The 18159-nt window shown below is 40.1% G+C and overlaps 1 protein-coding gene across 2 annotated transcripts in view; it reads left to right on the forward strand.

Moving 5' to 3' along the window:
* NAPB (NSF attachment protein beta) overlaps window positions 1-17816 on the forward strand; it is a 42234-nt gene extending 24418 nt beyond the window's left edge. For both annotated transcript variants that reach the window (XM_027623602.2, XM_027623603.2), the window contains 6 exons: window positions 5235-5290; window positions 5463-5547; window positions 12131-12235; window positions 13212-13280; window positions 13654-13704; window positions 14711-17816. In XM_027623602.2, the coding sequence (XP_027479403.1) occupies window positions 5235-5290; window positions 5463-5547; window positions 12131-12235; window positions 13212-13280; window positions 13654-13704; window positions 14711-14821 (477 nt within the window). In that variant the 3' untranslated portion in view covers window positions 14822-17816. The remainder of the gene's footprint in view (window positions 1-5234; window positions 5291-5462; window positions 5548-12130; window positions 12236-13211; window positions 13281-13653; window positions 13705-14710) is intronic.
* The last annotated feature ends 343 nt before the right edge of the window (window positions 17817-18159 follow it).

The following is an 18159-nucleotide window of genomic DNA, read 5'->3' on the forward strand; positions in this document are numbered from 1 at the left end:
CTAAATCAGAGCCACCGAGTGCATTGCATATGCCCCTTCTTGTTGAAGAAGCTATCTGTAGACTCTGGAGAGGATGAGGAGACCCAAACCTGAACCCTTCTTTGCTCCCTGGTGCAGAATTGATGATGGAACAGAAAGGAGATGGGTCTGGTGTGGCTGGGATATGTATTTGGTCAGGGTGTCTTGGAGTGGCACAATATCTTTATTGAGGTTGAATCATCCTGGGGGGACAGCACTCATGCAGAGTGTCTTTCTAGCAGAGTTTGCGGCGTCAGCTCCTTGCCTGGCGTGATCAGGAAAGCACTCTGAGGCGGGAGCCCACAGCACTGTGCTGCTGCTGCTGCCAGGGCATGTTCTGGGGCAACCACTTCACACGTGGCTCTCCATAAATTCAGAGGGGGTAAAATGATCTATAGCATACTCTTGTTTCCCTTCTTCTAAAAAAAAAGTATGGTCTGTCATGGAAGCTTCTGAAGCCCGTTAACTCATGGTTTTCCTGCCATTCTACGAGTTGGCCAGCAGGTGGCATCTCCCTTCACTGATGTGAAGTGCCCTTTTAAAAGCAATTTAAGAGTATTACTCAGCGCACACAGGGTTACCTTGTAGTGTTCCCTGATGTTTGGGCTCCTGTGTTTATTATTTTTTAATAGATTTTATTTTTTTATTAGAGAGAGAGAGAGCAAGCAAGCATAAGCAGGGGAAACAGCAGGCAGAGGGAGAGGGAGAAGCAGGGCTCCCCGCTAAGCAGAGAGCCCGGGATCATGACCCAAACCCAAGGCAGATGCTTAACCGATTGAGCCACCCAGGTGCCCCAAGGGCTCCTGTGTTTAGAAATATCATTGCCTTCGCTTTCCTGGTGGGACTCACCAGATGTATTCCGTTGTACTTGAAGTTTAAGTTTGAAAAATCAGTTATGTTATCAGTATATATATGTATCATTATATATACACATATATATAACGTAAGGTACCTTACATTTCACTTACTACAAATGAATTTTTTTCCCTGTTAATATAAGCTGCTATATGTTCTCTGATTCATTCACAGATTTTAGCTAGTGAACAAAGTGTGAAATTTCAAAGACTAACATTATTTCTTTGATTTTATGAAATCAAACAAAATAATAAAATGGGTCCTCTTTAAATGGGCTTTTATTTTTTTTTTTAAGATTTATTCATTTTAAAGAGAGCGTGCGTGCGTGAAGGGGGCAGGGCATAGGGAGAGGGACAGAATCTTTAAGCAGACTCCCCACTGAGCGTGGAGCCTGACTTGGGGCTCAGTCCTATCCCATGACTCATGAGATCATGACCTGAGCCAAAATCACGAGCCAGACGCTTAAACAGCTGAGCCACGCAGGCGCCCATAGGAACGCCTTTTAAATGACCCAGAGGAACTGTGATCCATTTCTCTTTCAGCCCCTCGAGAACATGATTTACTACTGTTTGTTACCATGTAGGTGTGTCTGTGGCAAGTTCATGTTAGGTCCTATCTGGGGGTATATGTTCTAAAAGAATTGATCCCATCTGAACGCTGTTTAAGTTCACCTACAAAGTGGACTCTTCTTGACACTTGGAAATTGCATTTGCTTTGAAACACTGATGAGGACTGCAGTCCTAGAGGGTCTTGTCTCTCATTTCAGGATTTATGTATTTTCCAGCATGGTGACATTTACCAGATTCCCCAGGAAGGAATATTATTGCAATTCCTTTGGTGGGCTACTTAAATAACAGGATAACGAGCTGGTTTTGTATCTGGTTTTTTGTTGTGTGTGCTGTTGTTATTGGTGGCTGTGTTCTACTTTTGATATTTATCATGATCTTCGAAATTGTAAGTAAGAAACAGATTTCTAATGTGGAAGGGTCTACTTGTGCCTGGTAAATTTCACTACATGTTAAAATTCTAAACAGGTATGAACATCCAAAGATGACCTGTCACAACCTCTTTTCTCTGAAACGTCTCTGTTAAGCCACTAGATAAGCTTTCCTTTCAACTATAGCCTCAGTCAAAACTTGGGACTATCATAAAATTTGATTATTGGTTTAATTAGATTATTAAAAATCAAGCTTTAGTTTTCTTTTTTACTATGATAAATCTAGCCATAGTTTACAGTTACAATATTTCGATGAATCAATATCATTATTAAGAACTAGGTTAAACCAAATTATCCACAGTTGTCCACATTTGGCCATTTATTTTTACCCCCAAAACCACAGTTACGTCTAGTTCAACCCAACACTGTTCATTGAGTTCTGGTGTTGAGAACTAGCAAGATAAGTAGTGACACTCCCCACCCCACCCCCAGGAGGTTGTGTAATCTGATACTCTTTACTGAAGATTTGGTCATGTTTCTCATACTTTACCCCATTTGTTACAATGGAAAAGAGTGCTAAATACTTGAGAGCATGGGGACAGTTCAAAAAATATTATTAGTCAGGAATTCACTGATATTATTAGGAATTCACTGAAAAACTTCTTTTGTGGGCATTCCAGATTAAGATATTGGCAACAATTTAATAGGGGTCCATCATTTTAAATGCAACTTGCCTTCATTCACTTAGCATCTATTTATTGAGCACCTACCATATGATAGACACTATGCTAGGCTCAGGGACATAATGTTGAGCAAAACTCTCATGAAACCTGTCCTCGCATTTTAATGGGAGAATACATACATTGATCAGATTATCCCACAGGTGTGTGTATGTGACAGCTCTGACAAATGCTCCAAAGGAATCTATGCCAGATGTTTTCTGTATGTGTTTATGTATTTGTAAAAAGAGGTCCACAGTGTATCTGTTCTTTCATGGCTATTTGTTAATTTAATATTTCATGAAGAAATTTCCATACTGATACTCTGTCATTATTTTTTTTTTTTTTTTTTTTTTAAGGAGGCTCCACAGCCAGTGTGGAGCCCAACACAGGTCTTGAACTCACAACCATGAGATCAAGACCTGAGCTGATACCAAGAGTTCGACCCTTGGGGCGCCTGGGTGGCTCAGTTGTTAAGCGTCTGCCTTCGGCTCAGGTCATGATCCCGGGGTCCTGGGATCAAGCCCCACATCGGGCTCCCTGCTTGGCGGGAAGCCTGTTTCTCCCTCTCCCACTCCCCCTGCTTGTGTTCCCTCTCTTGCTGTCTCTCTGTCTCTGTCAAATAAATAAATAAATAAAATCTTAAAAAAAAGAGTTGGACCCTTAACCGACTGAGCCACCCAGGCAGGCGCCCTGTCATTATTCTTAATCTTAGTCTATTATATTTAACCACTTACCTTGTTTCCAGTTTTGCCCCTGTTATAAATAATACTCAGAAAATTTGTTTGGGGAGCATATTAGTTAGGATAGGCTGATCAAAAAGACCCAAAACATAATTATTTAAACCCATAAATGTCAGGGCTAGGTTCCTGGGATCGAACTTCTCTGCTCATCGGGGAGCCTGCTTCTCTCCCTCTGCCTGCCCCTTTGTCTGCTGCTCTTCCTACTTGTGCTCTATCAAATAAATAAATAAAATCTTAAAAAAAAAATACACCCAGAAATGTCAGTTTTTCACACACTGTCAGTGGTGCTCTGCAGTCCAGACTTGACTAATGTGCTGTGGCCCCTTCAGCCTGAGGCCTCAGAGGTAAACAAATTTTGTAAACCAAATCATTGTTGGTCTTGGTCATTGCACTAGTACGTGCAGAAAGCGGGGGCTGAGGCTTTACGGCCAGGTCTGTCCATTTCCAGTCAGCTCTCAGGAACCATAGCCAAAGCTTTAACGTAGTTCTCTAGCCTGTTTTGTTTGTTGTTTTGTCTTTGTGCCTCTCTCTTAAGTCATTTGGTGGGACTTCCTTGAAGCTATGGGCTTAGTGGGAAGGGAGCACCTGTAGTCTGATGTTTGCATAATGCCAGCTTCCTCTTTAGGACTTAACTGGGAAAACCCTGAAATTTAAGGCAGAGGTCTATAGACCTACTACCTGTTTTTGTGCACCCAGAAGTTAAGAATAGGTTTTACATTTTTTAATCACTGTTAGGGAAAAAAGCAGTTCATGACACATAAAAATCAAGTGAAGTTGAAATGTCATTGTCCATAAATACAGTTTTTGGAACATGGACACCGCTTTTGTGGCACTGCAGGAGAGCCAAGTTGTTGCAACAGATCATACGGCTCACAAAACCTAAAGTATTTATAATCTGGTCTATTACAGAAAAGTTCATCAGATCCCTAGTTTAAAATGTTGTTCAGGCTTATGTTTTGCTCTTTGGGGTATAGAGGCCACTGGCCTTTCCAGTCTTATAAGGCCCTATCACTGGACTTTACCTATCCCTTTTATAATTGCCTACAAATAAGCTAGTTCTTTCCAGAGTTCTTCTCTCTTACAAAACTGCTGAAAACAGCATTACACGCTATCATCTGTCTCTTTCCATAGAGCTTCTTCCCTTAGAGTTTCTGGCTCCAGTAGGGATGTCTTCTGCCTTCTGAGTTGTCGTATGCTTGACTTTACTATATCTTATGCTACAATGTGACAAAGCCTTCTAGCTTTCCAGCCTGCAACTTGTTTCCTCTCCACTTGACTGTTAATTCAGCACCACACATTTTAGAATGAAGGCAACACCCTTATTCTAGATGACACTTAAGGTATTAATGAGGAAAGTCTGTGCTGCTCTAGCAAGCTATAGATCTAAAATGCAAAAGGACTTAATGTGCCTTTAAAATAACCATCCAGTGTAGCCGTTCTGGGTTTGGCAGCAGTACATGGTGGATGAAGTACATTCTGCCCTTTGTAGTTATTTAGGAACCAGGCAGACAGTAGTTCTGCCATCCTCGGTTTGTGGCTTCCACTATCACTCCAGACTTGGTCATTGCCGTTCTAGCTCCTGGGAAGGGAAGAGGCCTGGAGAAAGACGTACAGTTAGATGGACCGGCCAAGCCTGGTAGAGGCCCACAGCATGCCTCTATACATTCTATTGGAAACAGCAGGTCACAGCTGCCTGGCATTGCATTGGGGGCTGGGAAAATGGTGTAGCTGGGCGTTTGCTTTGGGGGAAGGGAAGAAGAGATTTTGATGGATGGTGAGTATTATGCCACCGGGCTTCTGGATGTGCATGCTTTCGTGTCTTCCCCAAATAAAGGAGGCCAAGTTGTGAAAGGTGTGCTGTTGAAATAGGCTTATCTGTAGGAATAATACCTATGCAAATGTAATTTTTAAATGTAGCTCTTCAGAGAAGTAGTTTGAATAAAATACATGTGTGTTTTTCAGGCTATTGCACATTATGAACAATCGGCTGATTATTACAAAGGGGAAGAATCCAACAGGCAAGTGCTGTTTTCCTTAATATAATTAAATGAGTTTTGTTATGTGCGATAAAAGACAAACCTTTACTGCACTCTGTGAGCATATTGGGCTGTACCAAATGGAGGTGTACTCGGATACCTTTTAATTTTTTTGTTGGATTGTTATTCGCTCTGCTCTGGTTCTTGATTTCAGTTCAGCTAACAAGTGTCTGCTGAAAGTGGCAGCGTATGCCGCCCAGCTGGAGCAGTACCAGAAAGCCATCGAGATCTACGAGCAGGTGAGGCTGCTACGGTCTCACCAACTTCCGGCAGAAGTCACTGAATCTTGTTCTTTTTTAATTATACATTTTACTTAATTTTGCTTTTAATTGAGATATAATTCACACATCATGTAATTCATCCTGGTAAAGAATACAAGTCAGTGGGTTTTAATATATTCACAGAATTGTGTAACCATCACCAGCACCTAATTCCAAGGCATTTTCGTTATCCACCACTGGGGAGACACCCCATTCTCCCCTCCTCCCAGTCTCTGGAAACCAGTGTCTAATTTCTGTCTCAATGGATTTGTTTATTCTAGGCCTTCTAGGATAAGTGGCCTTTTGTGACTGACTTCTTTCACATAGCATAGTTTTTTCAAAGTTCTTTATTTTAGCATGTAATGATACTTCCTTTCTTTTCATAGCTGAGTAATATTCCACAGTTTGTTTACCTGTTTATCAGTGAATGTTTATCATTTGAGTTTTCTTCACTTTTGAACTATTATGAATAATGCTGCTCTGAACACTTGTGTTCATGTTTTTGTGAGGGGAGGCTTGCTGTTGTCTCGGTTATATACCTAGGATTGGGATTGCTGGTTTATGTGGCAGGTCTTTTTTTAACTTTTTGAGGAACCGCCAGACTCTTCCACAGCACCTGCACCATTTTACATCCCACCAGCAATGTGCCAGGATTCCAGTTGCTCCACATCCTCACCAGTACTTTTTGGGTTTTTTTGGTAATAGTTACCCTAATGAGTATGAAGTGATTCGTTGTGGTTTTGATTTCCATTATCCTCATGGTTGGTGATGTTGACCCTTTTCAATCGCTTGTTAGCCATTTTATATCTTCACTGGAGAAATGGTTCGATTTCTTTGCCCATTTTTGAAGTGGGTTGTTTGCTTTTTAGTATTACATTTTGGAATTCTTATTTCTTAAGCATTTAGAAATTCTTATTTTAGATATTCATATTTCGTTTATATTTATATTTTAGATATTATCGGATATGTGATGTGCACATATTTTCTCCTATTCTGTGGGTTGCTTTTTTACTCTGTTGTTGATGTCCTTTGACATGTAGTTTTTAACTTGGACGAAATCCTAAGAGTTTTATAGTTAGAGCTCTTAGGTTTAGGTCTTTTGATTCATTTTGAGTTAATTTTTGTATGTAGTGTTAGGTAAGGATCCAACTTCATTCTTTTGCTTGTGGATATGCAGTTTTCCCAGCACTTTTTGTTGACTACACTGTCCTTCTGCCATTAAATGGTCTGGGCCCCCTTATTGGAAGTTATTTGACTGATACTCTGTTTGACCATCTATTCTGTCCTGTTGGTTAACGTGTCTGTCTGTGTGCCAGTATCACATTGTTTTGATCATGTAGCTTTGTTTTGAAATCATGAACTGTGAGTCCTCCAACTTTGATCCTTTTTTTCCCTAAGATTGTTTGGCTATTCTGGGACCCTGTCATCTCCATACAAATTTTAGGATCAGTTTGTCAGTCTGTGCTAAGAAGTCAGCTGGAATTTGATAAGAGATTACATTGAATCTGTAGACCAATCTGGAAAGTATTGATGTCTTAACATTGTTAAGTCTTCCAAACTATGAGCTCAAGTTGCCTTTGCATTTATTTAGATTTTCTCTAATTTTGTTCAGTAATATCTTAAAGTTTTTAGTGTGTAAGCCTTGCACTTCTTTGGTTAAATATACTCCTAAGTATTTTATTCTTTTTGATGCTATTGTAAATGTAATTGTTTTCTCAGTTTCCTTTTTAGATTGTTAATTGCTAGTTTTATACACTGCAACCCTGCTGAACTACTTTATTAACTCTAATGGGTTTGGGTATTTTTGTTTGTTTGATTTTTGTTTTTTTTTTTTTGATTCCTTGGGATTCTGTTTGTACAAAATCATGTAATCATGTCATCTGCAGATAGCTATACTTGTTCTCCAATTTGGATGCCTTTTACTTCATTTTCTTGTTATTTGCCCTGACTGGACCTTCTAGAACAATGGTAACTAGAAGTAGCAAGAGCACACATCCTTGTCTTATTCCCATCTTAGACAGAAAGCTTTCAGTCTTTCATCATTAAATAGGATGTTAGCTGTGGGGCTTCTGTGGATATGCTTTATCAGTTTGAGGAAGTACCCTTCTCTTCCTTTGTTGAGTGTTTTTATCCTTGAGGCATATTGGGTTTTGTCAAGTGTTTTTTTCTGCATCTGTTGAGATGATCGTATGGTTTTTGTTCTTTATTAATATGCTGTATTTCATTGATGGATTTTCATATTTAGAACCAACCTTATATTCCTGGGATAAATCCTTCTTGATTATTGCAAAGTTTGGGGCTCTTCAAGAGTACCTTTAGGTTTGATCATTCTCTAGAAGCACTCACAGGACTCAGTGAAAGCTGTTACGCCACAGTTATGGTTTATTATACCAAAGGATACAGATTAAAATCAGCAAAAGCAAGAGGTGTGCTTAGGGCAGGGTCCAGGAGAGTTGCAGGTGTAGAACTTGTTTTGCCCTTCCCCAGTGGAGTTGTACAGGTAGCACTTACTTCTCCCAATGATGATGTGTGATGAAAATATCCATGGAGTATTGCCAACAGGGGAAGAAGTTCACCTGTACTGGGTGTCTAGAATTTTTATTGTGGCTCAGTCACAGATTCTCCAGTCCCTCCAACGGTTCAGCTGAACCGTGTTGTCAGAGACACCCAGGTAAACAAAAACAGTCTTTCAAGCAGGCCGTTCCAAGCAAGGGCTTAGAGATAACACCCCAGGAACCACAGACAAAGGCAAGACCTCACTTAGGAGAAAATTAATCCTGTACTGTATAGTCATAATGTGTAATCCTTTTAATAAGTTGTCACAGTTAGTTTGCTAGTATTTTGTGGAGGATTTTCAATCTATATTCATAAGGATATTGATCTTTAATTTTCTTGTGAGATTTTTGTCTGGTTTTGGTAGCAAGGTAATAGTAGCCTCATGGAATGAGTTGGAAAGTATTCCCTTCTCTTCTTTGGAAAAATTTGTGAATGATTGATGTTTGTTCTTTAAACATTTGGTAGAATTCAATGATTTTCTCTGTATTTCTGTTTTCAGTGTCATTGATTTCTAATATTATTATTTCATCCTTCTATTTTCTTTAGATTTATTTTATACTTTTTTTAGGGCGTTGAGATAGGAACTGGTTTTCCTCTTTGTTGTGTATACATGTTTAGTGCTATAAGTTCTCCTCTAAACACTGCTTTCACTATGTCTCACAATTCTGGTATATTTTATTTATTTCATTGTATGTATTGATTTCTGTGGATTATTTAGATGTGTTTTGCTTAATTACCAAGTGTTTGGAGGTTTTCCTCTTTATCTTTCTGTTGATTTCTGGTTTGATTCCATTGTGGCTGGAGAATTCACTCTGTGATTTCAAGTCTTATAAATTTGTTGAAGTTGTTTTATGGCCCAGAATATGGTCTGACTTGGCATTTGTTCTGTGAGACTGCTGTTGCTTGGTAACATGTTCTGTAGTATTGATTAGATCTTCTCAGTTGATGGCGTTGTTGAGTTCTGTATACTTGCTGATTTTCTATCTCTATCCATTGTTGAGAGTGGAGTGTTGGGAGTCTCTGACTGTGATTGTGGATTTGTCTCTCTTCTTTCATTACTATCAGTCTTTGCTTCACATATTTTGCAGCTCTCTTGTTTGCTGCATACATGTTTAGGATTGCCATGTTTTTTTGGTGGGTTGACACTTTCATCATTATATAATGTTCCCCTCTGTCCCTGGTAGTTTTCTTTGTTCTGAAGTCTTGCTTTATCTGATAATATAGCCTCACCTGCTTCCTTTTGGTTAATATTTATGTGATATATCTTTTCCCATCCTTTTTCTTTGAACCTGTCTTTATCACTATAATGGAAGTGAGTTTCTTATGGACAGCATATAGTTATGTCATGCTTTTTAATCTATTCTTCCAATCTCTGTCTTTTAATTGGTATATTTAGACCATTCACATTTAATATAATTATTGATATATTAGGGCTTAAGTCTGCCATTTTATTTATTGTTTTCTATTTATCTGGGTTTTTTTTTTTCTGTTTTCTTTTTCCTGCATTATAGTGGGTTGCTTGATTATCTGTAGTGTTTTCGAGTAAATGTCTTTGACTACCTGTTTTTAGTGGTTGCTCTAAGTAACATGTACATGATTTATCATAAGCTGATGATGATATCATTTTATCATTTCCAGTGAAATATAGAGGTCTTACTTTTTGTCCCTTTTTCCTCCCCATTCAGTATAAATTAACTGTTTTCTCTGCATATTTAAGAACCACCTCAGTCAATGATATAATTTTAATTTCAATCTTCCAACATATTAGTAAACTCAAGAGGAGAAGAAAAGCCCATTGTATTTACTCATATTTTGCTTATTGTGTTCTTTCTTTCTTCTGATGTTCCAAGATTACTTCTTTCATTGTGTCCTTTGCATTTAGAGAACATCCTTTTGCCATTCTCTTAGGATAGGTTTTACTGCTGTCAAATTCTTTGTGTTCCTTCATCTGGGAATGTTTTGATTTCCCCTTCATTCCTGAAGCATGTTGAGAGATGAGAAGTCCACTTTCATTCAAGTTATTTTTCTCCTGTAGGTAAGGTGTTGTTTTTTTTCTGGCCACTTTTAAAGTTTTTTCCTTAGCTTCAGTTTTTCAGAAGTTTATGTGGCTTGGCTTGGGTGTCTTTGCTTTTATCCTGTTTGGGTTTCACTAAACTTCTTGAATCTGTAGGTTTATGTTTCTTGCCAAATTTAGGAAGTTTTCAGCCATTATTTCTTAAATTACTCTTTCAGCCCTTCTCTCTGTCCTCCCCTCCCAGGACTTAGACAACCTGAGGGTTAGACCTTATTTTATAGTCCAATAGGTCCCTGATGCTCTGTTCGTTTGTTTTTTGTTTTGTTTTTTTTTTCAGTCTGTTTTCTGCTCTCTTTTATTCAGACTGAGTAATTTCTAATGTTCTGTCATCAGTTCACTGATTCTTTTCCTCTCCTGTCTATTCTGTTGAACCCGTCCACTTTTTGTGAAGTTATTGTGTTTTTCAGTTCTGAAATTTCCATTTGTTTCTTCTTTATATCTTATGGGGGTTTTTTTGCTGGAAATTTCTTTTTTCTTTGTTGATGCTTTCTGTTTTTTCTTTAGTTTTAAGCATTTTTGTAATTGCTTGTTGAAGCATTTTTTTAAGGGCTCCTTTAAAAATCTTTGTTGGATAATCTTAACATTTCTGTCACCTCAGAGCCGTCATCTATTGGTTGTTATTTTTCATTCAGCTTAAGATCTCCTTTCTTAGTGACAGCTGGACTAGATCATATTTAAACCTTCTCTCAGGGGGGCTTGGGGGGCACAGTCAGTTAAGCGTCCAACTCTTGGTTTTGGCTCAGGTCATGATCTTATGGTCGTGAGATCGAATCCTGTGTCAGCCTCTGCACTCAGCACGGAGTCTGCTTGAGATTCTCTCTCCCTCTCCTTCTGCCCATCCTGCTCATGCTCTCTCTCTCTCCTTAAAACAAATAAATAAACCTTCTCTTTCAGCTGGTTTCCTGTGACCCTGCTCTGGCAGCAGAAGGGGAGTGTTGCTTACTGCTGGGCAGAGGCGGCCATTCCTACCCTTTCTTGCCCTCCACCAACACCACATTGGGATTGTTCTCATTACTACTGGGTGGTGATAGAAGTCTTAATCCTCCACTAGGCCTCTTCTGAAACCACAACTGCTGGGAGATGAGGGATGATGCCTCATTCCTGCTGGGTGGAGGAGAGACCCAGGCTCCCCACATGGTCTCCATTGCCTCACAGCAGGGATGGAGGAGGGTGGGCCATTACAAGCTGACAGGGATGAAGGCGTGGCTCCCTTCTGGGCCTTTGTGAAGCCACCTTGGCAGGGATTTGGGGTTCCTCCACAATTGCATCTCAAAAGCATTGACATCTCAGTTCTCTCTAGGGCCTTTACTGAAGTGAGTAGGGGTGGGGCCATAGTGTTCTGTGGTGTTTGGCTAGAGTAGAGCAGTAATTACCTAAACTTTTCTTTCTTGCTAGGCTGCCCTTTTCCAGGTCCTTCAGCTAGAGAAAGCAAACTTCTGTGTATTCTTTTCTTTTCTTTCTTTTTTTTTTCTGCTGCCTCTAGTGTGGCATTTACGGGTTGCTGGCTTTTTCTGTTCCAAGTTAGGGATATGTGAAAGAAAACGAAAACCCAGAGAACTCCCTGCTGTGTTTTCTGTGTGTCTCAAGGTCCCTAGCTGGTCTCCTGTCTTGTCTCTACTTTTCAGTCGCCTTATGTTGGTTTTATATAAAATGACTGGGGCTTTCAGTTGCTCTTAGCAGGAGGGATAGAGAAAAATAATGTCTATTCCATCTTCCTGGAAGTAGAAGTAGAAGTTTTCTGGGGCATTTTTAACAGGTTAGCACTTATATATTAAATATTGTTTCTTGTCTAGTGTGTGATACTGGGTTAAAAGAATATATTCATAGCTAAACTGATGTAAGATACACAAGTATTTTCTAAAGGGCAGATGAGGATCAGTTTGCCTACTACAAGAAGGCAAACCCTTGAAATCTGAATCTTTCTGTGCCTAGGTTGGGGCAAACACCATGGATAATCCTTTGTTGAAGTACAGTGCAAAGGACTACTTCTTTAAAGCAGCCCTCTGTCACTTCATAGTAGATGAACTGAATGCCAAGGTAAGAGTCCTGCAGTGCCAATTTCAGCTGCACTTTACCATGAGAACAGGCCTCAGGCCCTCTGTCATTCACGATATGCTTTGTTGGGTGATATTGGTTATAGTAAGACCAAACTGCATGCATTAATAATGATAATAATAACAGTAATACTATGCTGTGCATCCCAGCTGTAATCTTGAAACCACTGCCGAAGTGCTAGCTGCATTCCCTTCAGTAGTTTTGCTTTAAAGAAATTAGGCGGCTGGGGCCCCTGGGTGGCACAGTTGGTTAAGCATCGGACTCTGGGTCTCAGCTCAGGTTGTGATCTCAGGGTCCTGTGTCAGGTTCCCTGCTCAGCGGGGAGTCTCCTGGAGATTCTCTGCCCCTCCCGCTCATGCTCTCTCTCAAATAAATAAATCTATCTTTAAAAAAAGAAATTAGGGGGTATAGGGAGGAGACAATAAAAGTGGAATAACAGTCTTTGTTTCAAACTCCAAAATCACATCAGAATGTGGCCTGGGGAGACCAGAGGCAGAGACTTGGGCGGCCTTGCTGTCGTCATGTCTGGGGCTGGGAGAGCAGAAGTAAAACTGCTGAGAGGAAAGGCGTCCTTCCCTCCAGACTCAAGCACAGAGGTCTGACTGTGATTTATGTGGAATCTGGACAGTGTTAAGGAAGAGCTTTTTTATGTAGTGGGTGGAAACAGACACCTGGTCTGTGAGTTCTTACAAATTAGATTTGGTCCATGTTGTCCTCTCTACAGCAACCTAATTCAGAAAAACTGGTTTAGAAATTTATTCTTAACTGAAGGTGGCAATTCAAATTGAATAGGGTTTCCTGTGTTGATTTTGATGTTGAGTTTAACAGCATACTTCTTATACATTTAATTAAATAGGCTGCAGAAAGATCTTACTGAAGTGGTAAGATGTTCAGATAGAAAGGGCTTTATTTCCTGATTCAGTGAGTTTGACATTAATGAGTGGCTTTTCTCTTTCAGCTTGCTCTTGAGAAATATGAGGAAATGTTTCCAGCATTTACTGATTCAAGGGAATGTAAGTTACTGAAAGTAAGTAACATCACAAATTTGAAGAAGAAAAAAAAAGCCTTTGCTGTCAGGTGGGATCAGGTCTAAAGTGAAACTCTAATTCTTTGAGGAGCACTGGTACTCTCCTGCTTTTGTAGAATAGGTTTCAGATGCCAGCAGAGTCAAGGACATAAGCATTGTGTTCTAAACCAAGCAACTCAGAAATGTGAGCACAAAAACTAGGTCCCTGATTTGGGATAATTCATGGCTTATATTTGAGTATTTTCTCTATTCTGTAAGGTGTTTGGCAATATCAATTGATGTGATACTAAGGCTATTTCTGTATTTGAAGTATCTATTCATAGGTGGAATTTTTTAGCCTACCAAACTAATTTTTCCATACTTACGCTACCAGAAACTTCTAGAAGCTCATGAAGAACAGAACAGTGAAGCTTACACTGAAGCAGTAAGTTATGCATTCGGGGTACAGTACATTCTTGGAAGTTTAATCTACAGAAACATCTTTTCATTGTATGAGTGCTGAATGTTTATTCGAACATTTTTCCAATATGCCTAAGTTGTATTTCCCAAAGGTCATGTTTTATATATCCCACAAATCTTTACAGTTACTTAATTCTATTAGCCATGTTGAATTTGGCTGGGATGCAAATTTAAGAGACTATCGCATACTGTTAAAATTTGCTATTTGAATGTTTTCTTTTGAAAATAATCTGATCCATAAATAAGTATAAAGTAAAATCAGTTAAGTACAGCTTAAAATATAAAAACAGTGAGAGTTTGCTATATTCTTGGCATAAAAGAAATGGAAGACTTTTTTATACTCATTAGTTTTCTGTTTTCCCATATTTGCCATCTTATGTTTAGAATCAAGCAGATTTCTTAGTATTCTCCTTTAATTTACTCATGGCTTTGAAGCAGTAGTGGAAAAGAATGTTTTCCTGTTTCACTTTGGCTACCAAACCATTTGCATCCTATTGAAATAATCACTTTCTGGTAGTGCACTGAAATGAGTTAAAGGAATTCCACTTTCACACATCCTGTCTCTGCAAGTACGTGGATGCATGTTCAGTGAATATTAGAACACTATGAATTTTCCATGTTCCCTTCTTATACAGGGTCTTGTTTCCTTTGTCACATTAAGTATGCTCTTCCAGTTACAAAGGCAGTTAGGAGCTCAGCATGTTAGCACACAGAGCGGTTTAAAAAGCACAGGAACTTGTCACTGGTTCCATCCAGATAGTCACAGAACAAACCATTTTAATGAAAAGAGTTATAAAGTGGAATGAATGATTTAAACAAACCATTTTTCACGAATAAAGTTATAGACTAGAATGAATGATTTAAATGAAGGATTATCACTAGAAATGTTTAAACAGCTTGAGGTGTTTTTTTTGTGTGTGTTTTGGTTGTATTTCCATAGACTAATTCCTGTTCCTCTTTTTTTAAATTAGGTGAAGGAATTTGACTCAATATCTCGCTTAGATCAGTGGCTCACGACCATGTTGCTTCGTATCAAAAAGTCCATCCAAGGGGATGGAGAAGGAGACGGGGACCTAAAGTGAACATTTATGTCTTTGTGGCATGCAGCTGACTCCTCTTTAGTTTCATGTTAGGGCCACATGATCTTTATGGGATGCCCATTTAATGGCTTACTTCTGTTGCACATGAGCCAAACCATCTGTGTGTTTAAACTCCCTGTGTTTGTGTCTTCATGAAGCGGACGGCTGGGAAGCTCCTGTGCATATCGTGGGTGTGATGGGCTATTTCATGCTTGTCAGAGCCCCCAGAGTTTTCTGAGAACTACTTCAGAATTTTTTTCCTGTTATTTTGATATCTGCAGAGCCCGTGTTCAACTTTGTCATGTATTTTTATGTCATTTTCTTGGACTGGAGTACCCAGCCTAATCATTGTAATAGATGCTTTGCATATTTTCCATAAATTCCCACCTGGATGTATTCTTTAAGTGTACATGTTTAGTTCGGGATGGTTGTTAAGAATGAGCTTTATGACTTCACTTCCTAGAAATGGTTTTTGTTGTTGTCGTCATGATTCTTTTGACGGTGCTAGTGACCCATTTGTTTGCTTTTTATATTGTTGTGTTTGCTAACATGCATGCGAAAATTCAGAACAGCCGGGGTCTGCCAGCATCCCTTAGTTAACGTTGTGAGAAAAGAGAGTTTCCTGGCAGGGCTTGCTGATGTGTGTGGGCGAACGTCAGGATGAGTCTGATGGATTCGTACTCCTTTACACACAAGAGATCTGTACAAAACAGTTTTTCCCTTTCCTGGAGATAGTTTCCACTTTTAGTTGAGATATTCACATAAAAGTGATTTGACTGGCATGTCCCTTTTGCTTACTTTCACATTCATACACTTACCCACGTTGAGACTGTGCCTGGTGTGCCACCACCATGTGAATCCTCTTCAAGGCTGCAGAGAGAGTGGGTCATTAATTTTACCCTTTTATGGAATGTGATGGGTTAGGTGGGGTAAATATAGTACAGAGGTTTACTATGTGTCCAGTTGGGGAAGAAGGGCAACCAGCTTCTGGGGAGAATTGATTTTCCTCTCGGCTAATAGAACTGTTTTGGCTTGTATGTTTGAATTTAGTATGTCGTTTTGGTTTACATAATATGTGCTCTATTGATTTATGAACTTACATGCAGATACTGTACTTTAGACATGGTCTTGTTTCTGGAATCTTCCCTGTGTGTATTTTTATGCTTAACTGACTTAAGTTTGACATGCATTTTTTTGCCAGTCCTAGCTTGTGGGTCTTTCTAAATTATGTAGCTGTCATTAAAGACAGATAATGAAATTTCCCATGTTAGGTCACATGGAAACTGGCATTTGAAGGGTGTTGTCATTTTTGGATTCCCTCCACTGGGATTGGTAGGCTTATGTTGGGCAGAAGTAGAGAGTGTGGCCACGAAATGGGCTGAGTGTGGAGGAAGGCAAGGGGATGGTGCTTGGGTCGGGCTGAGATGAAGGAGAAAGTAGCAAGAAAGTAGCTGGAAAGGGCCAACTGAGGCCTGGTAGTGGAGGCTGTCCCTCAGGCGGCTGGAAAGGGCCAGCTGAGGCCTGGTAGTGGAGGCTGTCCCTCAGGCAGCTGGAAAGGGCCAGCTGAGGCCTGGTAGTGGAGGTTGTCCCTCAGGTGGCTGTGGATTTCCTGGCTGCAGTTGTAGGGCCACCTTTGCCAACATAGCCTGGTGGGGAGGAAGGTCAGAGATGTCACAGTGTGGGCCAAATGGACCAGAAGAAGTGGACATTCTTGCCTTGCACCCTGGGATATGATGAATGTTCCTTCCTTCAAAGTTCTGGGATTCTTAGAAGAAAGCTGGCTATCACTTACAGTACAATTTGGAATGCAGCCCATTTGGTACTTCTTCACTTCCTGTCAGACTTTCTTACAAAGAAACGATTAGAGCAGAGAGTGGGTTCCTATGCCTCATCTGTTCCACAACCAGCCAAATGCACTTTTGTGAAAGTGAGGCATGGGGGGTGCTTTTGTTGCCTGTGTCCTCAGGCTATAAGTCTGTCCCATCTGGAGAGCATTTAAATCCTAGCCTGCCAGCCTGCTTGTTTCATCACTAGTGTGCAAGGTTTGTTTTCACTTGTTAAAAGGACTGTCTGGTTTGACCACTGAAAGTAGGAACCAAATGATTGCTCTTAAGAGGATTCCTTTAGCTTTCATCATGGTCCCCTGTCAGATCCCTGTCTGAGAAAGAGGTGGGGTTTGTAAAAACAGTACTGGTACCATTTTGTTTTGTCAGTTGGAGAGTTGCTGGTTTGTCTTGAAATAAACACTGGGATCAGTGGCTGGGTTAAGAATTTTTTGTTTTTAATACTTCACATGAAAAGAGTAAAAATAATTGTAATGGTTAGAACAGAACTGCCAGAAGATAAAAGGAAAATGAGAAGAAAAAGTCCCATTAACATTATCCAAACTTCCTTCTTTTGAAATGTCCCCTTAACATAGGGTAGTACCATGACTCAGAGGCCCGAGTTAGGTTTTCAGGAGTTAACAGAATGTTCTTTATGAATAAAATATAATGACTATTTATGTTCTGGTTCTTGTATTTTAGCAAATCTGGGGTTCATAGAGTCAGTTAAAATTTCTTACAGGAAAGCTTTGCTTTTTGTGGCAACATTTTTATAGCTTGTGTGAGTTCCTTTTTTATTTAATGATTTGAAAACAGTATTTTTGCACAGTTGTGACCGTGTGTGATGCCATCCCTGTAACCAAAGTGTGTGCATTTATTGTTTTCTCTGATACTGTGCATTTAAAATGTCCAAATGCAAACCTCTGTGGCTTCCTTCGGGGGACCCGGCAGCACAGCATGCCGCCTGCGACCCACCTGCCTGAAGCGGGAGCTGTGGCCCGGAGCGGGCCCCTGCCTGCCAAGTGCGGTGTCGGGCACTGTGGGGTCTCCTCCCTCGTGCTCTCCAGTGGAGGATTATGTTGTGAAAACTAACCATGTGACGATCACTCTACCTTAGCAGAAAGAGTATGTTTTATGTCACCCTGTACAGAAAATAAAGTGGAAATTATGAGTAATATTTTGATGGGTCTTTCCTATGTAAATTTACACAAATCAAGAGTAGTTTCCTTTCTTTGAAGTTGTTCCCATTAAGGTTTAAGGAAATGGATATTAATATTCACTAGGCTCTTTGAATATCCATCCAAACATGAGTTTGGCTACCTCAAAACCTCCATCACTTGGAAATGCAGGGCACTGTAGCAGGTCTGCCAGCAGAGGGTTTATGAGGAAGCCCTGGTACCAGCCTGTAGGTGCAGTCACTGGGTTGCACGGTGTCGTCCCTTCTGGCCACCCCTGGCAAGGGACTCTTGCTGGCATACCTTAGGCCCCAGTCACCTGCCAGGTACAGGGAGGCAGGGT

This window comes from Zalophus californianus, chromosome 8 (assembly GCF_009762305.2).
Source record: "Zalophus californianus isolate mZalCal1 chromosome 8, mZalCal1.pri.v2, whole genome shotgun sequence".
In the NCBI taxonomy this organism is placed as follows: domain Eukaryota; kingdom Metazoa; phylum Chordata; class Mammalia; order Carnivora; family Otariidae; genus Zalophus; species Zalophus californianus.